This window comes from Mytilus galloprovincialis, chromosome 3 (assembly GCF_965363235.1).
Source record: "Mytilus galloprovincialis chromosome 3, xbMytGall1.hap1.1, whole genome shotgun sequence".
NCBI classification, from domain to species: domain Eukaryota; kingdom Metazoa; phylum Mollusca; class Bivalvia; order Mytilida; family Mytilidae; genus Mytilus; species Mytilus galloprovincialis.
The window spans coordinates 74,315,303-74,341,716 of NC_134840.1; the positions used below are offsets into that span (position 1 = coordinate 74,315,303).

At 31.1% G+C, this 26,414-nt stretch overlaps 1 protein-coding gene across 1 annotated transcript; it reads right to left on the bottom strand.

The window, feature by feature from the left end:
- Window positions 1-431: 431 nt before the first annotated feature.
- LOC143068910 (tetratricopeptide repeat protein 7B-like) lies at window positions 432-26,414 on the bottom strand. The gene is made up of 20 exons (XM_076243276.1): window positions 26,280-26,414; window positions 24,254-24,402; window positions 21,291-21,456; window positions 20,753-20,960; window positions 16,783-16,861; window positions 15,529-15,653; window positions 14,969-15,032; window positions 14,328-14,465; window positions 13,785-13,868; window positions 12,538-12,642; window positions 11,552-11,724; window positions 10,907-10,979; window positions 9,926-10,086; window positions 9,046-9,162; window positions 8,147-8,256; window positions 7,284-7,427; window positions 3,346-3,443; window positions 2,310-2,414; window positions 1,714-1,805; window positions 432-910 (listed from the first exon to the last, which is right to left on the bottom strand). The coding sequence occupies exons 1-20, from the start codon at window positions 26,398-26,400 to the stop codon at window positions 778-780; spliced, it is 2,445 nt and encodes an 814-aa protein (XP_076099391.1). The 5' UTR covers window positions 26,401-26,414; the 3' UTR covers window positions 432-777.

Genomic DNA, 26,414 nt, shown 5'->3' on the forward strand with positions numbered 1-26,414 from the left:
CCAACCTTGTTACTGAAATAATGTTGAAAACCAGGGTTGATCATTATAAAACTCTGTGGTACAAATATAAAATCATAAAAAAACAACATTTAAACACAGTTAGAACAAGGAAAATTACATTTAGATAGCAACCTCTATGTGAACATTGTTTTTTTATGAAGATGTTAATTATATAATTTTAATTATTTCTTTGGACATTTTCACACACAAACATAAAAAATCCCTTCAGTCACAGACTCACTATGAATATTCCATCACTTGCCATGCTCACTCATAACAAGAAACAAAACATTTTAAGGTCATCCTGAAATATGTAGGGTATATATCATTTTAAATAGATCATACTGAAATACCTTTTGATGTACATAAGCCATGTACAGGTAAATTTCAAATTTCAAAACCTTCACAGAAATGTAAAGAAGGGTTAAAACTTATCTGATTTCTATTTTTATTACAATAAATAAATAAATAATGTACTATAAAAACAATTTTATACAATGAGAGTAATCTTTCAAGTCCTTTCATGACTTTATCAATGTTTTAGACATAATCAACATCTATATAATGATAAATGTGTAACAATGCCACTAATCTGACCATTATTAATTTCATTATTTAAATTTCCAGTGAAATTTCCAGTCGGACAAATAATAATAAATCCACAGTAACCTGGGATTAGTGTAATAATCTTGGAATAACAGTATATGGTACGATAGGACTGGTAGCCTCTAGTTGTAAAGCTTTCAAATGACAGTCTTAATCCACAGTAACCTGCGGTTAGTGTAATAATCTTGGAATGACAGTAAATGGTACAATAGGACTGGTGGCCTCTAGTTCTAAAGCTTTCAAATGACAATCACTTGCTGGCTCTGCATGTCCTAAACTTTCTAATACAAGTCCTAAGTTAAACCTGTAAAAGATATATATAACAATTATTAGGATTTGTACATATGTAATGATAGCCTATTAATAATATTTATCTAAAAGGGAAATTATCACTTGAATTACAGTCAAATTTAATGTAGTTGAAATAAGAATATGTCCATAGTACAAAGATGCCCAACTGCCACTATCATTTTCTATGTTCAGTGGACTGTAAAATTGGTGTAAAAACTCTTATTTGGTATTAAAAAAATGGTAACCAAAAACTTAACCTGAATATAGAAGCAGGACCAACGGACAGATAAGCCAATAAACAGACAGACGAACGTACAGACCAAAAAACATCATGCCCCTAGGTGGGGCATAAAAATTTTTGTAATTCAGAATATAAAATCAACTGACGAATAAATTGGTAAAACATAATACATATGAAAAATTGAAAATAGTTATTTATTTCATCATTTTGCACTTTTCCTAAAATGCAATTAACCTTGACCTTCCAAAAAAGAATCAAGAGTGTTAGCTTTTACAACCTGTTTACAACACATCGTTTAAAAGTCTCAAAAGGTGGATGAAGTTTTGCTTGCTTTCACTTCTTTTCTTCAGCCTAAAGTAAAATTACTACATATAAAATAATAAGACTTTCTACATTTGATTGCTTTATCATTACAACCCTGCATACCTGCGATATCCACTTCAGAGCCCCTACCATACTACAGATTCACCAGTCGTTGGTTCACTTTTCGTTTGTAATTTATAAATATAAAATCGGTTTGGTTTAAACATTATTATTAGTCAATTGATATCATAAAAGTTAAGCCAGTGACATACCATGATGGATGAGCAATGGGATCTATATTAACAGCATCTCTTAAAACTTTCTCTGCCATTCTATCATTTCCTAATGTGTGCAATACCATTCCCTGAAATATAGATGCCATATCAACACTTTTAATAGCTTTCTTTTTTAGGAAAAATCTTAGATCTAAAATTTACTTTTGCTATTTTTAATAAGGTAAATTAATGTTTGAATTCCACAAACTTATTTCAGAAAACTAAAGTTGTCAAGCAAAATTTCACATTATATCGATTTTTTATCGTTAATGTAAATTTCAATTTACAGTATGAACCAAATATTTTTTCTTACCAAGTGCTGCAGACTCTTCCTATGACCAGGATTTATAGATAAGGCATTCTCATAACATACTCTAGCTTACCAAGTGCTGCAGACTCTTCCTATGACCAGGATTTATAGATAAGGCACTCTCATAACATACTCTAACTTACCAAGTGCTGCAGACTCTTCCTATGACCAGGATTTATAGATAAGGCATTCTCATAACATACTCTAGCTTACCAAGTGCTGCAGACTCTTCCTATGACCAGGATTTATAGATAAGGCATTCTCATAACATACTCTAGCTTACCAAGTGCTGTAGACTCTTCCTATGACCAGGATTTATAGATAAGGCATTCTCATAACATACTCTGGCTTCCTCATATTTCTGTTTGTGTTCATTTAGTCTTCCTTTCTACAATTAAAACAAAAACATAACGACACCTTGGAAAACAGTTTTCATTGGTGTGTCGAAGTTGAGCCTGACAACAGTTGAGTTCAAAGCACTCATGCTTCTCCCAACTCTCCTTTTAACTATTTATTTCTATGAAGTCATTTATTCCAGAAAATGCAGTATTTAAATTAGGTCATAAAATAAGAAAAAAAAGATAGTATTATTTTTCTCATCACAGTATAAACTATCTACTGTAGATACATTTATATTTCATGGAATGCAGAAAACTTGCTTTTTTGTGGATATGTGATTATTTGGTTTTGACAAAGTCTGCATACAACCTAATAAATATTTGTATTTCATTGAACATTTCAATTGGTGGTTCATCTGTGTAACCACAAAACCATGAACATTGTTATTTAACGTATAAATATGAATCCATAATGAAACATAACCAACAGTAGCAAATTTTATATGCATACAGAAGTCACTTTAATTCTATTCATTTACAGTTGTTTTTATCTACATCATTTAAACTGGTGAAAACTTGTCACATTGGATATCCTACCACATCTCCTTATTGTTATATTTATCAAAATTGTTCTGGTGAAATAGTTTTTTATATTTGTTTAGGGGCCAGCTGAAGGACGCCTCCAGGTGCAGGAATTTCTTCTTGCATTGAAGACCTGTTGGTGACCTTCTGCTGTTGTCTGCTCTATGGTCGGGTTGTTGTCTCTTTGGCTCATTCCCCATTTCCATTCTCAATTTTATTGTTCATACAAATTTACAAGTTATCACTTGCAATGAGTTTGGATGTAAAAAGAATAATTTATTCAACTGAATATTTCTTTAAATATTATAAATGCTACATGTTATGGCAAAGAGAAGATAACTGACGTTTCTGTTTCTGACAGTTTGTTTAAAGCATTTAATTGTCGGAGTAATTACTTACTATATATGCTACATGATAAGACAAAGGGAAGATAACTGAAGTTTCTGTTACACATCCCTCTGCTTCTGACAGTTTGTTAACAGATAAATACAGTTCAGCTGAAATATACAATAAAATTCAATTAACACAAATTAGTAAAACATTTCCAAGCCTCTTCAAAAAAGCCTTAGATACCAAATGTTTTGTGTATTGTTTTATTTTTTCCAAAGGTAAGAACACTGATATTTAGAATATTTCCTAAATTAATTCTTATGTGACTGTCACTTGAGGATATTCCAATAAAATAATTTATGTAGGAGAGAAGGCAGGAACTAAATTATTAAGATATAAAAAGTCATTCACACTTTTACAAATCTTAACAAGAGGCTGTCACAACGACAGCAAACCGGATTTATTAACATTTATTTGTGTCCTGGCAATATCACAAGAACCATTACTGATGAATTGTGAAAGTGAAAATCGTCAATATAAAATTTGACCTCCATTTTGTCATCAGTATCAACATATTAAAATTTGAAAAGCTTAGATTGAATGGTTCATGAGTAAATGCAACAACGTGAATGGAAACGCCATTTAACGATCTTTCAAGAACCATAACTCCTGAACGGTAAAAGTAAAAATCGTCATTATTGAACTTGACCTCTATTTTGTCATCAGTAACAACATATTAAAATTTCAAAAGCTTTGGTTGAATGGTTCATGAGAAAATGCACGGACACGACGGGAAACACCATTTTTCAATCTTTCAAGAACCATAACTCCTGAACGGTAAAAGTCAAAATCGTCATTATTGAACTTGACCTCTATTTTGTCATCAGTAACAGCATATCAAAATTTCGGAAGCTTTGGTAGAACAGTTCATGCATAAATGCACCGACATGACTGGAAACTCCATTTTTCAATCTTTCAAGAACCATAACTCCTGAACGGTAAAAGTCAAAATCGTCATTATTGAACTTGACCTCCATTCTGTCATCAGTAACAACATATTAAAATTTGGGAAGCTTTGGTAGAACAGTTCATGCGTAAATGCACGGACACGACTGGAAACTCCATTTTTCAATCTTTCAAGAACCATAACTCCTGAACGGTAAAAGTCAAAATCGTCATTATTGAACTTGACCTCCATTTTGTCATCAGTAACAGCATATCAAAATTTCGGAAGCTTTGGTAGAACAGTTCATGCATAAATGCACCGACATGACTGGAAACTCCATTTTTCAATCTTTCAAGAACCATAACTCCTGAACGGTAAAAGTCAAAATCGTCATTATTGAACTTGACCTCCATTTTGTCATCAGTAACAACATATTAAAATTTGGGAAGCTTTGGTAGAACAGTTCATGCGTAAATGCACAGACACGACTGGAAACTCCATTTTTCAATCTTTCAAGAACCATAACTCCTGAACAGTAAAAGTCAAAATCGCCATTATTGAACTTGACCTTCGTTTAGTTGTCAGTAATAACATATTAAAATTTTAAAAGCTTTGGTTGAACGGTTCATGAGTTAATGCACGGACAACATTTGATTGCCGACCGCCCGCCCGCCTGCCCGCCTGCCCGCCCGCCCGCCGTACATCCCCAAATCAATAACCGACATTTTTGTCACAAAAATCTGGTTAAAAAAAACATATTTGTCAGGGCCGTAACTACATTGAGGCAAATGAGGCAAATGCCTCATCTTTTAAATTTCAAAAAAAAAAACTAAAACAAAAGATTGTCTTTATATGATTGTCTTCATATCAAATTGTTTTCACTGAAAATGTCTTGCAAGAAACAAGTTCTCTTCACTCTCTGGTGTCGCCCCTGCATATTTTTCGTAATCCATGTTTCTATTTTACTTTTGGTTTTCAGAGTTGATGGTCTATTGTTTGTACTTTTGTGTCCCGGGTTTGTGTTTCGTTCATTTATTATCCTACTTAATGACTAGTCTGAGTGTTGATTTTCATTTGTAAACCTGTCATACTGTGTAGTGTTGCATGTACACCGATGTCCAGGCATTATGCGAGAAAATATTTTAAGAATATACGATGCTACTGGATACAGAAAAAAGTTGTCGTTTCTGCATGGAGAATTGAACTTGATATCAAAGAATACGAAACTGCCTTTCTTGTATATAAACCATACCCAATTTTTCTTAGTATGGATTGCAAAATTATGTATTTTCTGTAGGTGAGATATGCACAGAAGTGATAGATATGTATTATAAATATAGAAAATTGAATATCTTAATCAACAACAAAATTAAAAAAAAAAATAACTGTATCATATATCCGAGCGCCTGTGGATAAAACTAGATAGCTGACATGGTTTAAATTAAAGTAAGACCCCCAATTTTCTGGTATCAAATCATTTGTTGAAAAAAACATCAATGTATTGCCATATGACCTTTTACATTCAAGGGTTAAATTTGCATTAAGTCGTGTTCAGACCATTTAACAGAAAATAAAGGAATATGAAGTACACGTGCACGGGAGCTAATTGCACACAATGTCAATGTATAGAAAACAAGAATGTGTCCATAGTACACGGATGCCCCACTCGCACTATCATTTTACATGTTCACTGGATCGTGAAATTGGGGTCAATACTTTAATTTGGCATTAAAATTAGAAAGATCATATCATAGTTAACATGTGTACTAAGTTTCAAGTTGATTGGACTTCAACTTCATCAAAAACTACCTTGACCAAAAACTTTAACCTGAGCTTCACACTATCTTCTTCTTTGTTCAGTGGACCATGAAATTGGGGTCAATACTTTAATTTGACATTAAACTTAGAAAGATCATATCATAGGGAACATGTGTACTAAGTTTCAAATTGATTGGATTTCAATTTCATAAAAAACTACCTCGACCAAAAACTTTAACCTGAAGCGGGAAGAACGAACAGACGAACAGAGGCACAGACCAGAAAACATAATGCCCCTCTACTATCGTAGGTGGGACATAAAAATACAAATGATCAATGGTCAAAGTTTTTATTCCTGTTCTCCATCTTGATAGTTGCTGGAGGGTCTTCAATAATGGAAGAATCATAAATACCGTAAAACAAGGGTCAATATGGTCCCTAGTGTCGACTTGAGCAGTACTAGTATTTAACGTATATTACTGCACTAATGACTGTCACTATATTTAAAATGTAGTCATAAAAAATCTCAAGTCAGCACAATACAAGACAAGAACAGACAGACAGATCCGGTATTAATGATTATGAGAATAACGATTTTTGCTTTATCCTACATTTCGGTCTTTTAATGTTTTGAATTTCCCTAAAACTTTAAGTCTTAAATAACAATGAATCTATGTTTTTCCTTTGAGACCAGAATATTGTCGAAAAAAAAGCTAAAAATGATTTGCGTTTCTATGTAAGAAAGAGTCCGGGAAACGCTCAGAATGCACGATTTTGCGTTATTTTTCTCAGAGCTTCTGGGGGCCTTAAGCGGCCCCAGCCCCTCGCCAAATTTTTTTCGCATCGCTACGCTCGGCAAATATATTTTGCCTCAGTATTAAAAGGGACTAGTTACGGCCCTGTTTGTTCCTGTATAACAACATTTGTTATGAACCAAGTCGGGGCTGGACATTAATAAACAACCTACATATATAAACTTGAATGATCCCCATACTTGTTTGATGAAGGTAAGTTAATTGTGAACCAGGTCTAGGGTCAGATGTTCCTGTTACATGTACAGATGTAAATAAAACGCCATTGTTTTAAATGTAACTTTTTAGGTCGTTAATTTTCTGGTCTGAATTGTTTTACATTTGTCATTTCCTGGCTTTTTATAGCTGACTATGTGGTATGGCTTTGTTCATTGTTGAAAGATGTACAGTGACCTATAGTTGTTAGTTTCTGTGTCATTTGGTCTCTTGTGAATAGTTGTCTCATTGGCAATCATACCACATCTTCATTTTTATATTAAATATGCACACACCTAAATGAAGCCATATTTGTGCCTGTATTTGCAATGTTTGTTGTGAACCTGGTCTGGGTTGGAAGTTACTGTTATATGAAGAAGCTACCTCAGATAATGTTCTTTCCATACGAGAGGCAGCTACTGACTCTGCTTTCATTGAACCTTAGATAAAGAAAAATAACATGACAAATTATGTATTCAGTGATACAGTTTGATGTTCAATTCAACCACAAATTTGTTCAATTATTTTTTTTTATTAAATTCTCATATGAAAAAATCACATGTACTAGGGTTCATACTCATAATCATACCACCAAAATATGCAATATCTTTAAAAAAATAAACACTCATTCTAAACCATTTCTGAGATATACCTTTACATACAAAACTATAAAAAATGTAATGTGGTTCACCCTATTCATGGAAGAAATGAAATGCATATAAGTACTTAGTAAATAACTCTTTCAAAAAGGTAAAATTCTATCTGTCATCTTCAAAGATGTATTTTAAGCTTTTTAAGTTACAGTATCTGTTTTGCCTTCCAGATCACCCCCAGTATTTTGTGGGGTTTGTGTAGCTTAATCTTTGATTTTCTTTGTTGTAGTTTTTTGTCATTATTTATTTTTTTACCATTGCATTGTTAGTTTGTTATCATCTTATGAGTCTGAATTCCCATTTTGTATCTTTTGATATATTTTGCTTTTCTTTTTAACACTTTATTTTAATTACCAGTATGTTTCTCAAGAATGCTTAAAAAGCAGTGATGACATAGACTATAACAAATGTATAAAGTTCTATCCTATTATATATATATATATAGGATATCAAAAATAACAGTTGTTTTTTTGGGTCACAATTCTTTTAGATATCTCAATCCTAACCTGTATCTCTGTCATTCAATTCTGTTAGCTGTAACTGTGCGAAACTCTTCTTATCAAAAACTGATCTGTCGGTAGCTGTCAAGTTACGACTCCGAGATTCTGTTGTAGAGCTGCAATGACAGAATAGATCTTCAGCTAATGTAATTTCATACTTAGAAACATAAATATAAACTATCGCAACTTAAAATGTGTTTCTTTCAATGTATTTCATTTTCTTGAGTATCAATTTTTTTTTGATTGAAGAAAACTTCAGATATTAGAATTCGTGGTTTTGCCAATCTCTGCATACATAGCATGCAAACATTTTTTATTCAGTGAACAGTTGAATTTGTGGTTCACCTGTACCCACCAAACCTGGTATCCAATGAAAAATAATGAATCCACAGTACCTGTTCTTGCAAAAAATATCCTAAAAGTTGAACATCACCACAATACAATAATTTAATTTTGGATGTAACACGTCTTCTGATTGGCTGACGTTATTTTGTTATCAGCCCATAGACATAATTTAGTCAAGTGACCATGATGTCATCAACGTTTTTTAATGGTTTTCTACCATTTAAAATGGAATTTAGAATTCAATTATAAGAAATGACTGTAATATTTTTTCTGTCTATTCAAAATAACATAAAAAATGTAGTGCACACACGTTATTCAGTGTGCACCAAATTTTTTATGGTATTTCTTCATAGACAGAAAAAATATTACAGTCATTCCTTAGATAAAATTATAATACAACTGAAACACTTCATGTTTTCTTTATTTCCTAAACATGATAACAAAGTGAAGTCTCATAAAATGTCGATTTTATATCACACTACTAAATTCTAGCATTTCTCTCAAACCTGTCTCAAAAAAATACGTAAAATCTGTAACTATCCCTGATAAAATTGACTTACTCAGTGGTATCTGTCTCATACAAATCTTTCCATAATTTTAACATGTGTTTACATGTATCTAATGCCTGATTAGGTCCATGTACTATCTCTTCCAGTTTGGACTTGGTTAACATTAAACTGTGAAAATATAACATATTTATGACTGTAAAATCATTTTCCAAGATTTTTAAAGAAAGAAAAATGAATTTTAAAAAAAATACTCATAGATTAATTAATATGCAACTTAACCATTAATAAACTTTCTCAAGACTATTTCCGAGAAAGAAAGAAAACATGCCAGCCTTGAAGCCACTTTTTTTCATACTCACCATTAGAGCAAAATTAATAAGAAATTCATAGCACTTTGTTTTTGCTTTTCAAATATATTTGAAACATAAACTAACTTATTGTTTATTCTCTTGTACACTTTACATTTTCATCCTTTTATTACCAATGCAAGGAACAAAAACATTTCTCAAGACTCAGTTGATGTTTCCCTGGCTATTTATATTTTTGCAAAGGGACCTGTTTGTTTTGTTTTTTTTAAAGTAGCTTGGTGTTGATGTCTTAAGTTGTCTGCTGTTTATTGTACTGACAGTTTTTTGGCAAATCCTGTTATCTTTTTATCTTGGTTTTTCATAAAAGAGTCTTAGAAACTGTGTCAAAGAGTTCTACTGTGTTAATTTGTACATATCATTGCAGACTCTAAATAAAATATACTAAGGTATTATAGCTGAGGACCATCTCCAGGTGATGTATTTTTTAGCTTTGTTGAAGACCCATTGGTGGCCTTCGCCTGTTGTCTGTTCTTTGGTTGGGTTGTTGTCTCTTTGACATATTTCCCATTTCCATTCTCAATTCTATTAGTAATACTTACTTACTGACTGACTGAATGACTAACCTGAGATTATTAGGATATTCATCCAATGCAGCTCTCATCAGACAGATAGCTTCCTCATACTGTTTCTGTGCACTCAGTAACAATACCATCAGGTGCAAGGAATGTATGTGGTCACTATGATATCTCAAAGCCAGACGTACATACTTCATAGCATCATTTATCTAAATTAAAATAGCTCATTCAATCTTAAATAAAACACAAAAAATGATTCTACATACAACATTTTGAAATAATTCCTCTTTAAAAAAGTAAGTTCTAAAACTTCTAACAAAAAAATGTCTTTATTGATTACTCAAGACATTTAAGTTGAAACAACAGAACAAAAATCTGGTATCTCGTGGTTTTTTTTAACTGTTTCAAAACTTGGTCAAGGTGGCAGATCTTTGGAATTCTCTGTTAAAATTAAATTAATTTAAAAATGTCTTAAATGCAGGTAATTTAGAGCTCCACGTAAGGTATAGGCACTTGCCAATTGTTGATAATTATAGGCTAACATTTTATAACATGGAATTCTTTTAATCTGGAATAATTTTGAATTCTGATATATATTATGACAACTAATTCAATTTAGTTCAAACTGAAATATAAGTGAAAGTAAACTTCACATTAGTCATGCGTGCATGTCTAACCCTGTTTAGTTGGGTTAATTTTCATAATACAATTCCAATCAATTTTCCAGAATTCAAAATTATTCCCGATTCAAATAATTCCATGTATTATTTTCTCTCTGGTTTATTGTTGTGAGTTGCCTTCTCATGGACTTGTTCGCCACATTTCTTTTGTCTACACTATACACTTCGAAATCCAGTAATATTTTATACAAATCGTTACACAACGTTGTAATCTGACTTTCATTTCAAATCAAATTCTATGCAACTCATTATTTTAAGCTGCTAAAGTGATTCTTTTTTAGGCAGAATAGGGGAAATGTAACTTTTGGTTTATAAATACAACAAAATAACACCTATATATATTTCATACCTGTCTATGTATAGCCAGCTGTAACGCCAGATGAAACAATGCTAAATAATCATTGGGATCTAGTGTATGTGCTCTGTAAGATAAAACAAGTATATACTGTAAATTCAGAAACTTTTGTTTACATTTATGATTGTGATTTATAAAGGATGGACAAACTGTGAGATTAATTATTGAAAATTCAGGAAAATTCATGAAATTTCATGAAATTCTACATACAGATGCATCTATCAAATCTATCAAATATCAGAATTTGAATTCTAATTATTGCGATACTAACTCAGTTGCACTTAGCATTAACAAAAACCTGGCAATAATTTTTGAATTTTCAGTAGTCTAAATAACAAATAATTTCAAAGGCAATTAAATCCAGCTCTGAATTTGGATTGTGTTAAATATTTGACACAGCATATGTTTCTGACACTAAATGAATGTGGTCAAAGAACTGAAAAATTTGAAATTGGACTTTAACCTATTATGGTCCAATATCCAAAATAAAATTTTATTGCTAACATTCACCAGAGGTATTTGGGAACAGAACGATATTGGGTTCTGAATCATAAGAAAAAAACAACAATCTGCTTAATTTTGGTAATGACCTTTTATGAGCTATTGAAGTTTCCTTAAACGTTATAACACTAAATTTACCTCACAAATGCCTCTAGCGCTTTCTTTTGAAGTGTCTGTCTCTCTGCCTGCAGTTTCATTTCTAAAGCCTTTAAACTGTATCCCACACCTAAAGCGACATACATTCTAGCTGTGAGGGAATGATCTGTATTTTCTTCTACAGCTTTCTCCATCAATTCTATACCTGTATCATACTACAACAGATAATGTTTTACAGTTAGAATAAAACACTCCTTTGCTCTTAATATATTCTGACTGTCAGAAATTGAAGAGTATTTTATAATATTCACAGATTTTACATTATACATGTATTTGCAATTTCAGGGATCAATGTCACAATCCAGCAAACTTTGGCAACAAACTGGAATTTAAATGAGCTAGTGATCAACAATCACTGAATGTGTAAATTCAGTATGGTAAGCATTCAAATAATGACTGTAAAGTTATCATGTTATTTTTCAACTAGTAAAAATATCATCCAAATGCTAGAGTTAGCTTGTTGTTAGAATAAAGGAGATGTAGGGTAATAGACCACTTTCGAGTTTGTCCATCACCGGATAAAACTCGTAAATTATATGGGCCTTTATGACGTCATTTACTAGATAGAGGGGATCGCCTGTATCCCTGCACTATTAGCATTCATCAAGTGTCTGAGTGATTTTCATTGTGCAGGATAAACTAGTAATAATATTTATTCTGTAGGTACTTAATCACTTTTCCCTAATGACAGCAGTGCTGAAATCCAATTATGAGAATTGAGAATTCAATTTGCAGAATAATTTGTGCCATATAGCTTTGTAGTTCGCTCAACATTGGAACGAATTGACGACGCCCCTAAACCCATGAATGATGTTCACTAAAACCAAAGTTTTTGACGAATATGCATCGAACTGGAAAGTTGTTTATTGATTTATTTTGATCATCCAATTACAATGATATAGGTTCTATTTAATCAGTTTGAGGAAGCATATCAAACTTCTTAGTATAAAACACACTAGTAAAATTACCTGATATAAATATTCATAACAAAGTTTGGCAACTTGTAGAAGGACCACACAATTATTTGGTTGTAATCTCAGACATTCTTTTAACACCAGTAATGCTCTGTTGTACTGCAAATAAATAAATAATAATGAAATAATAGTAGTACAGTCACATGATTCTTGCAGTAAATACTGTATTAACAATGTGTGCATATATGTTTCCATCAGTTTAAATGAGGTCTGGAGCTGGCATGTAAGTAACTGCTAGTTGTCCCTTGTTAATAATGTATCATTGTCTTTTTGCTTAGTTTCTTTTGTTAACTATTCTTACATCAGAAATCAAGCATCTTTTAAACTGAGTTTTACTGTGCATAATGCTGTGTGTTTGTTTATTCTTCATTGGCTAGATGTCTTAGGGGGGTTGAGACCTCATAAAACATGTTTCACCCCGCAGAATTTTGTGTCTTTTGGGTTTTTTTTTAATGTTTTTTAATCATAGTTCATTTATATGTTTTGGAGTTTGGTATGACGTTAATTTCATTGAAATACAACACATATTGCTGAGGGATTTTTTCGCTGTGTTGAAGACCCATTTGTGGCCTTGTGCTGTTTTCTGCTCTTTGGTCGAGTTTTTGTCTCTTTGACACATTCCTTATTTTCATTCTCAATTTTACAGTACATTTAAAGCAAAAACTAATGAATACAAGGAAGTGTAAGAGGGACAATTCCTTTTCACAGAACTTATTTTATCCATGAAAAAAAATTAACTGAATATCTCCTCAATCCTTTTCCAGGTAACTGTCCTTGAACCACCAATCATTTAAAAAAAAAATTGGATATGCACCAAAATTAGCAGTCCACTGTAAGATTGATATGCTAATTAATAATATACAAATGACCTAATCAATTATGAAACAACTTTTTATCGAATGATAATTACTTTTTTATCAATGTAATTTTGCATTACCAGTATATTTTGTGATGATTTTTTAACTAATATCACTTAAACACAGTTTTGATGCTTTTATTAAACATGTACCATAACATAACTTATTTAAAATGATAATCTGAAACTAATTCCTAAAAAAATATTATTATTCAATGGATCATGAATCATAATATATCATGTGCACTACAGTTGCTTTCTTGACTTATTGTATTTGGTTGGTTGCTATATCATGTCTCATGAACTACTCTGCTTTTTCAAAATTCTGAATTGCAATAGCAATACGTTACGAAGTTGGTAAAAATACAAATTATCAATGTATTACCTTTCTGGCACATAGCAAGGAATTTGCAAACTGATGCCATATATGGAATTCTTCAAATGAAAATCTCATTGCTCTCTCAAATGACTGAAATAGAAAATATATAGAAAAAATTGAAATGTTTTTAATGTACAGATTAATTACAAAATATGATTATCTTGTGCACATTTTTAAACATGTATATACATTGTAGTAGAATAGTCTTTGATTTGATGGTTTTCCTTCTGTTGATACCATATAAGGCTTCATAATTTTACATTGGAAAAGTCACAAAAAGACAATTTGAAAAAGCTTAAATGATGAGTAATGATAGATTTTGTGATAGTCTTGTGGAAATGCCCACTAAACTTCAAATGGAAGACTAGCAATCTTTTGATCAATCAAAAGATTGAAGTTCAAAACTTCTAACCAATAAGATAATTTTTTAAACTCGTTTTAAGGTGACATCAAAATTAAATAGGATTTTATTCTAATCTACCACTTTTGCCATATAAAAAACATGTGTCATATACTTATATCAACCAACATTTTCAAATTTTTACTTACATCAGAAAGTTTGTTAAATTGTGCTCTCTTTACTAAAGCTATTGCCAGAAGATCATACACCGCCGTGGCATTCTGTAAGCTGTGAAGTCTGGCGTCATGGTATTCTTCTGTTCTGTTTAAAACTGCCTCTCTTGTGGCCTGTTATAATTCATATTGTAAATGTATAAAAAAAAAAACTAATCAAATTCTAAAGGCTGTTCCAGAAAATACAATGTCAAGGAAAGAACTTTTTTTCAACCCTTATATCAAAATAAAATCAATTAGAAGGCTCCCTTTGAATTTTATTTTTTTTCAAATACAACCACACATAAAATTTGTAAGACACTGCCTTACATAGTATTTTCTGGTCTAATCATGTAATGATATTAGTGTCATTAATTCAAAGCATTGGCAGCAGGAGGAAGTTACTCAACAGATCTGAAAAGCACAATTACATATGAAGATATTCTGATCAGTTGTTCCAGAGAAAAGTGTGACGGAAATATTTGTGGACAAAAGGTAATAGCAATATACAGTGGGCGTATATTTTTATTATCTGTTTCTCATTTTAATGATCTCTCTTATTTTGAATTCAACATAAATCTAAAACGTAAAATGGTACAATCAATAGTGCCTATTTGTCTAACATTATCGGTACTTACTATAGCTTCTGCTATCAATAGTAATAGCAAAGATTCTTCATTCTCATTTTCTGGCACAAATAATCTGAAATCATCAAAATCACATTTATGTCCTCACAATAATTACTCCTTGCATTTTGATATACACTTTATATTATATTAATTAGATATTAAAAATTTATCATTAAATAAGATTCTGTGACACTTCACCAAAGATCTAATATTTTGCTACCCTTGATATATTAACGTCAATAAAAAAATACTCACACACATCGAGACTTTTAAACTGTTTCGTCAAAATGTTTTGTGCATCATCAATTTTTTTAACATAAATACATGTGCCCTTATGAAAGAGTGGAGAAATAGCAATATGGTGTATAATGGCTTAAAGTAGAGTTCTTTAACGGTTTGGTTTGACCAGCTTTCCCCTCATCTTGTTTTCATTAAAAAAAATCAAATGATTTTCTAAAATTTCAGCTGTTATCAATATAAGGTCACATCTGAGAGGTGATCACTACATCAGTTTACATCCTTGGGTTTTTAAATATAAAAGAAGTCCATCATAGGGATTCAAAAATTACTTTTCTCCTGAGTATTTTCTGTATTTCTGATGTTTTGTCTTTGCAATTTCCTCAATGCCCATTGGAACATATTTCTTCTCATTAATTCCTCTCAGTAAAACCTCTGCCAGTTGTCTTGCCAAAGTCTGGAAGTTACAAAATTGTACATCATTATGATGAAACTACTCAAAAAAAATTATTTAGAGAAAAAAACTAATGAAATATAACAAACTGGTCTCCATCATGGAAGTTATTTGATAAAACATTTAAACATCCAGAGTTTGTTTCACAAAAAAACTTATGACTAAGATTGATCTTAGGTAGCAATACACAGTTAGAGGTTTAGTTTCGCATTTTGGCCCCTGTGGATTTTTCAAATAGGAAAGTTATTGCGTAATAAAATTCATTTTTAGACAGCTGAGTGCTAATTTAGCCTTCAAAGATGGTTTATAAGAGCATCAAGATTATTTTTTACATCTTTTATGGGCTATTTTCTGTTTGACAATCCGTATTTTCATAGCTAGACCGGATATCGGTCCAGAAATTAATGTAATGTTCACAAACACTTTTTTTCTACACGAAGTTTTTGACGCAATTTTACAAAAAAATGAGACGAAAGACATATGATTTTCATTGGATTTGCTGAATGATATATGTACACAGTTTCAGAAAAGGTATTACTTCAAGCGATTGAAATTCTACTTTTAGCCAAATTTTGGGGAAATATGTGACATATAAGAAATTATATTTTACCATTCTAATACTAGACATAAAATCTATAAAAGATTCTGATACATATGCACATATATGACACAAACAGTACCGGTAAGCTTGATATTGCAAGAAAGCAATGAAAAGGGGATGGTAAAATCTATAAGGGCAAATTTTAATATTTTTTCCTAACTGTTTATTGCTACCTTAAGTGTTTTTGTGAAACCGACACCTGACCCAAAGAGACCATCTCTATTATTAGGCTAATTCGATTGTATAGTTTGAACAGCACTTTTGTAGTAATTCAACCAAATGGTTTAAAGTTGTAGAGTTTTTCTTAGATTGTAGGATACACATTTTGTATGTATTTACTGATATACTATGATAGATTTTGTAATTGTTCCATGGTATTATATGTAGATATTATCAGTGTTGAATACCGTACCTTGACCTATAATGGTTTACTTTTATGAATTGTGACATGGATGGAGAGTTGTCTTATTGGCACTCATACCACATCTTCCTATATCTATGAAAACCTGCCCTTAAAAAAAGATTACTTACCAATCTTAGTCCCTGAGTAAATCTGGATTCAATTGTCCTTAACAGATCTCTCAATCTGGCAACACCTTTACTAATATCCCTAAAAAAAAACATAAACTTTAATGCTATTTTATAAGCAATGGTCAGTGATTGTATTTCTTTAAAATTACACTTTATAAAAAAAACACTACATTGCAGGAAAGTTTGACTAAAATGCAAAAAAAAAAATACACTCCATAGACTACCGGTAATGGCCCTAGGCCTGATTTCCTGGAGTAATAGCCTTATTTATTCATTATTCTCATGCAAGTATTAGGATACCACCACATGCTTAGTTAAAGGGAAACTTCGCAAAAAAATCAAAAATTGATATTATGTTCATTCTGTATAAAAATGCTCAAATTCATAGATATTAAAGTTTTATTCCGCTAGATAAGCGATCACCATCGATTTAAAATTTAGAGTATCAATTCTCTGCGATCCGCCATTTTGTCTTCTTTCCCGATTAATAAAAACGATATGTCTATAAACCACAAAGAAACAAAACTACAGTAACCGATGTAGTCGTAATTGCGTGTCGATATCTTGTCAATCGTACGGTTGTTTTATCCGACTAACTAACTTGATACGAAAAATATTCTTACTTTTTTTAAATTACCATGGTCTGTTGTTTTTAAACTGTTGATATTGGAATTAGGTGAAAAGTCAAAGTTGAAATCATAAATAAGTGTTCCGTGAACATTGTTTTCGAAAATCTAATTTGTTCATAATTCTTTAAAGTAATAAACAAATATATTTTGATCTTCCCTCATCTGATCACCAGCATGGCTAAAGGTATTACTTCCAAAGGTATTGTGAGGGGTGTGAGGTGACACGTCCAGGTATTCAAGCGATTTACTGTCGGGCTTGCAAGTTCATGCATCGTTTCACTTCTGCAGGTATTGATCAGTGTACACGGCTGATAACTTATAACTTATAACTTTCCATTTTGAACTATCAGATGAATAATATACAACTCTGTCTTACTTGTCATTACTAAACTCATACGCTTGTTTATAAATAACATTTCTGGTGTAAAGAATATAATTCATAAACATATAAATAATACCCAAAAAATAAGATTTGATGAAATTAAAATCTATTTAAATATTTTTTCCAAGGGTGAATTTGGGAAAATGTAATATATAGTCATTGTCAATAGTGAAGGACAGATTGGAACAGACCAGAAATATTAATTTAAAAAAATGTACGCACTTGCCGACGATTCGTTTATACGACTGGATAGAAAGTTACGGAACTATAGCGCAATTTAAAATATATACATGTATACATTGAACATAAGAAAAAACATATATTTTGAATAAATAGGGGTAAAAGTGTTGTAAATAGACTAGTCCACGTATGCCAACAGTATGTAATCATCGAATGTCGATAGACTATTGTATACCAGAAGAAGAAGAGAACCAATTTGATTTAAATACAGGTCGATGTATAACTTTTGCTTTGGTTCATTGAAGCTGTGGACCTAGTAAAATCACAGATTTATATTTCAATAAGATTGTTCTCGAACAAAGGAAGTAATTCGTCATCACAATTGTTATATATGCCACTGGACGAACACTAATTATCCCCAGGGAATGTGAATATTTTGCTGGGAAACTTTTGAGTATCAAAGTTTCAAATTAATTTCGGGATTTATTTTCTTTCTTGGTATTCAATAACAGAAAAAAGAATAAATTACTTGTTCGATAAATAGGGGTATTCTTGTCAGATAAAAGACTTTTAGTTATATTTAAAAAATAGGGAAATATGACATTAAATTGGTTCTGTCTTTTTTTTAAACATCGTTAAAAAGATGTGTGTCTAAGGTGAACGCCACAAGAACCCTGTAATACTAGTACGAGAGTATAGCATGTAAACATTCCTTCTCAATAATATGGTTGTATTGGAAATCTTTTCATACAGATTGACAACTCATTGTCCGATATGCATGTAATATTTGCCACATGACGCCCATAGTTCTTTCTACCATCATCATCTTATTCTGTGATATTGCTGTAAACATCGATGGTTCACACCCAAACAAAATGGGAGTAATGGACCTTCAGAGCTTCTCCGTGTTATACACTTGTGAAATATATAGACGAAATTTCTGTATTGAAATGAATCTACATCTCACAAACAGGATTTTCAAATAACGATTGTGAGTAATCACCTTACAAACCAATATAAACGTATGGCAAGATATAACCATGAAGGAATTTAGTTTTTGTCAGACGCAAGAACTCATCACTATATATATCATAAACGTATACGTATATATATGCATACAGTTTCAAATATTAAGAACAAGCGGTCGATGTCGATAGTCTGTTTTCTAACTGTTCAGAGTTAGACATGTCACTTGTTCATTCTTGGAAGCCTTCATATTCCCCGTCTAACGATGGGAACTCTTTCTGATTGTGTTGACTATAAATGCTTGTATGGTAATTCTGTCGTTTATCTGAACAAGCGGTTGCATTTCCTCTCCTTTCCCAACAAACAAACGAACGAAACGCCACTAGTCCTCTGGAGCTCATCCTCAATGGCTCTTATACGTCAGGAAACTTACATGTATACTAATAATGATTGTTTCAAGAACAACGATGTATGGACGAACTATTATAAATTCGTCAATATCAGTTATGCATGACTAAAATATAACTTTTATTACAACTACTGTATTACTTATTTGGATTAATGACGGCTATCATGTTCAACATTTCACAAATATTATCATAGAATTTTAAAAAAAATCCTCAAAAATCCTCAAAAGAAATAATGCCTTAGCTTAGATAATTGATATTCTTTTCACAAAAAGTTCGTGTAAATGATTGTCAAATGAATTTAATTATGTAAGAATAAAATGTTAAAAAGAAACTAAAAAAAAATCATGCATGTTGTATGTTGTATTTTTTTGTCAATTAAAAACTTTAAAATTGCAATAGTTTTATTAGCATTTAAACACAGCCAGATTTGAATACAAGTTAAGAAATTCCGGTAAAGTCAATGATATCAAACAGATGTACAATGGTATATCAAATTGGGTAATATTGCATTTAGTTTTTATAAAAGATTAAAACTACTATTTTCTGCTTCATATTTGAATCTTTAAGCCAATTGCCGCTAAGAAAGTAATCAAAAATGGTTTCCTTTTATTTTTATACACTTTCGGAATTACGAATCTGAATTTTATTTTCAATTAATTTACACAATTTAATTATTGTATCTTTATTCTCATCGTGTATTAAATCTTAGTGTATTAACATCGTGACAGCATACTCTTTCTAATCCTTTCTGTTTATCCTTTCCAAATAACAACATTTATACCTGTGTACGCTTGAACTCACACCTGCGGCTAAATAGCTACAAGGTAAACGAATTGACCTCAAGCCGAGAAATATACAGTGACCTTTACAAAATAATATACACACTCTGCTCACACATTAGTTGCATTGAAATGATTATCAAAACAATAACGGTAAATAGAACTGAAATATTTTCAGTTCAATATCAGTAAAAATGTTCAATAAATATTTTATGAAAAAAATCTCAACAATAATTAATTAAATTCATTCAAAAACATTTACTAGAGATAATTTTATAGGAGTTTAATTCAATCAATACAAAACGGTATATGCATATTCATTTTCGTTCATTCTTATATTGTGGTTAATAACTTCGACCATTCGTCAGCTGTGCGCTTTTAATTACGTATATTGTCGATAAGCTATAAGAGTTAAACAGATTTTATTTTTTCCCAGAATTCAATAAATCGGGCTAATACGTCACGACCCACTCGAGAATTCAACCAAAAAAGTTACAAATACTTGATTTTCTCCGTTATTAGAAGGAATATAAATTTAAAACTTTGCAAATGTGTTTTTTATGTTAAGATGAACATAATTAGATGATAAGTAAAAAATCGCGGAATTTCCCTTTAATAACATACCCTCTCTTCATATGTAATAATGGTGATTGTTGAATAGCTGTTTCCAGTATAACTCCTAACTCTATGTCAGTAGCGGAATTATCCACATCTTGTAAATATGACAGGGCTAAGTCTCCAGCTTTCTCAAAACATTCAATTATTCTGTCTTCCAGATCAACCTGTTTAAATTTGCTTGTTGTACTTGGACCAATCTTTTCTAAGCATAAACCTGAAGTTTAAAATTTTAAATTGGATTTTTTATTCCAATAAAATCTGGTTTTCCATTCTTAGATATTCAAAATAAGTCAATTTTTTTTATGGTTGATGTAAAGCTGTAGCACATTTGTCAATCCATTCTGATCATGTGATGATCCAAATTGTTAAAAAATCTGTTATTTGGCAAAAGTGGAATGGGGACAGCAATAATGACACAAGACAACAGAAGTTATTACTTTAGAGTCTGCCCATTTTAACAAAATTACTAAAAAAATTTAGTTGATACATCAATATAACATGTAATACAGTGAGAAAAAATAATAACCTATTAAAAGAGACTTACCTTTTATAGCATGTGACTCTGCCAGAATACATAATAATCTACTAGAGGTTACTTGTGATTCCTTTATTTCATCTAATTTGACTCTGTTGTAGACATCTATGGCTGACTGATAGAGTCCTTTACAGTAATGGATCTTAGCTTGAAGTAAACTGGCCTCCACATAATGCTGTAATAAATCCAACCTTCATTAAGAGGAACAATCAATTGTTAAGCAATTACAGTCTGCACCAAAAACTTTTTCATCTACTAGTCCCCCATATGACTATAGAAAATTTTGAAAATTTTCACCAGTCCGAATTAATATTTACAAGTCTGTCGCATCAGACTAGTGGCTAACGGTGTAGACTGCAATTATATTTATTTTTCTGTGCTATTTTTATTTAAGATGCATTATATAAACCCTCAAAACCATATTCACAACCTAAAGTAATCTGAACATACATTTTTTGTTTGTTAAATATAGCAATTCTATTTAACAATATGATGATATGGATGCTTAGTCAAGTCTTTACCAAAATTTGTGATAATAATAAAACAAACACAGATAAAAAAAAATAAAAAAATGCCAGAATGTTTAGGCTATAATCATTTCTTTATTTTAGTAGGCTGATGCAAGCATAAGATTTTTATTGTTTCTAAGGAAGTTAGAGGCAAATCATAATTAAAAGAATAAATCAAAGTAATGTGTAAACACATAAGTTATAAACTAGGAACATCAAGTAGTTTGTGCATTTTTCTGAGTGAGGTTTGAACAAATTTTAAAACATATATACTTCACTGAGGGTTGGCATTTGTTAGCAATCACTGTTTAAAAGATAAAGACTGTTGTTTATATTCGTGCAAGAGTAACTTTCATTTGTTCAAAATCAAACAAATCCTCCAAATTAATGAGCTAATTGCCTCCCTTAAATAGATTCATTATTTTACTTTTACATATAGTTATTTGGTTGCAGTTTGAATCTTTACAAAATCAATATGATTAATTTGATTTTAGAATTTATAATCTGTTTATAAGACATTTGTTTTTTATTAACTAATTCATTTGTTTTGAAATGTTAAAAAATATTTGTTAAGTTGTTGTCTTCATGCCGGAACCTCCGGCAGCACTGCTCTCCCTTCTTTTAAAGGCATACATTTATATTTACTAAGAATCATTGTGTATATCACAATGTCAGAATTCAAATGAAACAGACAGTTTATGTCTTGATTTATTTGTTTGTCTTGATTCAATAAAGAAATGTGCATGTATGCTTTAAAACACACACTTACACAGACACACATAACCACCGTGATATACTAAATACCAAAACCACAACTATCTTCCAGATTATAAATCAAGAACCTTAAAATTAATGTTAAATGCTTAAGAGAAAAGTTATGAATGAAAACTACAAAAGACTACAAATTTCATTATCTCCCCAGAGTTATCTTACATTATTCACAGAAAGGGTCAAGGACAGAATTTCAATTTGGAATAAACTTAACTTTAAAACAATTTTCTACTGAAAATACATTTTTTTAAATAATTTTCGACTGAAAATACATTTTTTTTTTTAAATTTTACAGAAAATACATTTTTTTACAATTTTCTACTGAAAATACATTTTTTGTATATTTAACTTTAATCATTTATATGGATTTAGTTTGCCAATTCTACTTTAAAAGTTATTGGATATTGTGTATTTTTTTGTTGAAAATAGATTAAATGCTATCAAATTATTTTAAAGGAAAAGAAGCTATTGTTATTGTGATCTTGAACTGTGTCCTTCCACAAAGGAATAAATAAACATACTTACATAACCCTGTCAGCCAAAAAACAACTCTTTTAGAGTATTACAAAAATTTAACTTAAACAAAATATTTCCACAAACAGGTCCGAGACCACAATTATTTCGTAGTGCATTTCTTTTAGAACATAAAAGAAAATTAAAAAAATCCCACCTGCGCTTTCTCAATGAAATTTTTACAGTGTGTTGTACTACTTTTGGGACAAATTTGTCAAAATTATAGAAAACTTCATTGGCTCTCACTCAAAATATGGACAATTTTATGTTTAGGGCGTCTTGAAATCTTTTGACAGCTTCCGAAGTGCTAATTTTTAACCTTTTTCAGCTGGACCAAATCACCACTTTCCTTTAAAATTCTGGACCCAAATTTTTTTACAGTGTAATTTCACCCCCCCCCCCCCCCCCTTTCTTGCAATTTGAGGCATTAAACATGTAGAAAAAAATTTGGAAGGGGTATAAAAATTAATGGCAAGTAACCCACTGTCAACACTAGGGACTATATTCATGAACAACGAAAATCAAGGGACGTCAATTGTGGTCTCGGACCAACAGTAACATCCATTTAATCTAATTATCTTCCTTAAATTATCAAATAATAATATACATAAAACTAAAAGTATAAAACCCCATAAAAATAAGCTCAGCTCCAATACTAAAGAATTAAAATAACAAAAAACAAATCTTCTTAAGTAAAATTCATTTGTAGACTTTGCATACAGATTACAGTACCGTCAAAAAATCAAGTATTGTGACTCTATCCTTTAATATTACCTACATGTACGGTATGCCTGGGGTAGAGTATTTAAAATGTACCAACATCTTAATTTTTTCCCCGGTTTCTACAAACTTTGTTGTACATTTTTTTTAATTATTTTTTTAAATACTGAAACATTATGTTTTTTTTTATCCTTAGGCTGAGATGGTTTTAGCAACATGGCACATTTTGTTTTGGTAATTTCTAGCTTTCAATGCTCTTTATCTTTGTAATTACCCGGTAAATTGAACTTCAAACTTTTGTCAAGCTATTAAAATGAGAAAGTTACAATCATAAGTTATTTATATCTCTAAGTTCAAAAACAAGAATTTTCCCTAAAATAAAAAGAATCACTTTCCTACAATTCATCAGTATACATATGAACATTGAATAAAAGAAACAATACTTCTGTGTTACAGTACCTTATTATCCTGTTGTGTAACAAACTGTAAATATGTCTCTCCTTCTCCTAATTGTGTTTTGGCTTTTGTTATATTACATTCTATTGGTTCATTTTCCAGTAAATATTCTTCAAGTTTACTTTCTCCAAGAATAAGATTAACAAATAATGCTGAAAGTAAAATGATATAAAATTATTTGTTGATTTGTGCTATTGGTCTTGACCAATGTTAACTTCTTTAAGGATGCCACTGAAATTACAATCTCACCATCTGGATATTTATAAAAAAAAAAAAAAAAAGCAATCAAGCAATCCACAATATTTTTAATTCCCAAGATTCTTTTCTTCAACGGATATTTTATTGTTTGCAGTTTGCTTTTCCAATGTCCCAAAATTTCCTTTATATATCACAGCTTTTAATGAGTATTTCTTGTGATTGTATTGCAATTTAATTGTTAATGGTTCTAAAGTTTAGATGCTATAGCATAATGCATTTCAGATTGTTTACTGTTGTTGTGATATATGTTGCAACTCTTCTTTGCACTTGTTTCATTCTGTTTACAGGTATATTTTTTTTTAAATGTGTGGATCCCATACTTTACAACAATTTGTTATTTTTGGTCTGACTCTTGTTTGGTAAGCTTTTTCCTTACTAGTTTTGAGTTAATATGTAGGTTTCACATGATAAATGATGAAGATTAATTTGATTTTGTTGCTGGTTGTTGTATGTATTGTATGTATTTTATCTTAGATATGTAGAAAGGGTTATGTCTAGATATTTTATTGATTGGACTTGATTAAGAGTTTTACCATTGGTGTTGTAGTAGAAATATATTTGCTTTTTCTTAGTTGACACATTGGAAATGTCGCATTTTTCAAGGTGGAAAGTCATGACTGAGCTAGCCTTTCCCTTATTTTATAGCAGCTGCAAATGCCTTCTTGAAACTAAATGCAATCGTTTTAGCAGGTGATATACAGGTACATGTAAACATGGTAAAAGATGATGTTGTCTTTCAAGACTAAATTGACTCAGTTTTAGGTATTGAGGTAAGCTGTTAGTGTAAATGAGGGCATATTGGTGCTAGTAAAGTGCCCTGAAGAACATCTAATTGATTGGTGTATATAATTCCATATAATTTATATGGATTTTCAAAATATTGATTAAAGTTGCTTAACTCAAGACTTTTATACTAATATCAATATATTATGGTCCAGCTTAACTTTGTATATCTTTTGATGAGAAACACTGAATTTCATACACAAGAGAAGGTAGTTTTTTAATTAAATTTTAATTGATATTTTTTAATTTCTTTGCCTTTTTGACATACAAAAAAATCTTTTTAGTACTAGATATTTAGTTGGTAGTTTCTCACAAGAACTTTACTTAAACGTCTTTCAATTTGAACTGTTACTTTTATTGCATACTCAGATCAGTATAAAAAGAACATTATTTACAGATGACCCTTTATACTATGTAGTAAAATCCGAACATTGTAGTGCAGCGCGCAAAGGAGCACTTCTCTTTCAAATCTCACCACTTCTCCTATTAGTTTAAGAAAGAGAAGTCCCTACTCCCTATCATTCTGAAGTAGTGTGAGCCCTGCATAACTGGGACGACAATCCTTGCTTTGGACTTGTCTGGGACATTTTATTATGGGTTGTTTGTTACAAACACACCTGCATACATGTACGTTTTAGTTAAAGCCTAACGATCTTGAAGCGTATACAATATGCCCTAAACGTGTCTCAAACTTGTCTGTAGCGTTTTCAATGCACTTGTAGCATATGTATTACGTGCTTGTTGCGTACGCGTATACGCTAGAGAAACGCTTTAGCTGGATGAAAATTTATAAATTCCATGATGATGTTTTCTCCTTTTTTAAATACTGGAGCACAAGTCTGATGCAGTGTTTGTACTTTGCTTGTTTCTCATTTTGACAACATGTTTACAGTTATCTTGCAGCCTTGTTTGTGGATATGTTTGTTTTTTGTGACCCATGTTTTCTTTTGAATGTTTAGACTGAGACTATTTATAATGTAAATTATACCAAGGCCTTGATTCTTAGTCGCTAATAACTGTGCTGTTTCGACAGCTTTTGCCCAATTAGCTTCTGAACGATGTCGTTCTATTTCTGATTCTAATCGTGTGTATTTCTGCTTGGAAGCCATACCGGATGTGCAGA

What these genes read in the sequence shown, in the direction of transcription:
- LOC143068910 (XM_076243276.1), bottom strand. Translation starts at nt 26,400, where the DNA reads ATGGCTTCCAAGCAGAAATACACACGATTAGAATCAGAAATAGAACGA. An exon ending in GACTAAGAATCAAGGCCTTG is followed by an intron (nt 24,403 to 26,279) that starts GTATAATTTACA and finishes TTTTACTTTCAG; the next exon opens with CATTATTTGTTAATCTTATT. An exon ending in GGAAGAGTCTACAGCACTTG is followed by an intron (nt 1,806 to 2,309) that starts GTAAGCTAGAGT and finishes TCTATATTTCAG; the next exon opens with GGAATGGTATTGCACACATT.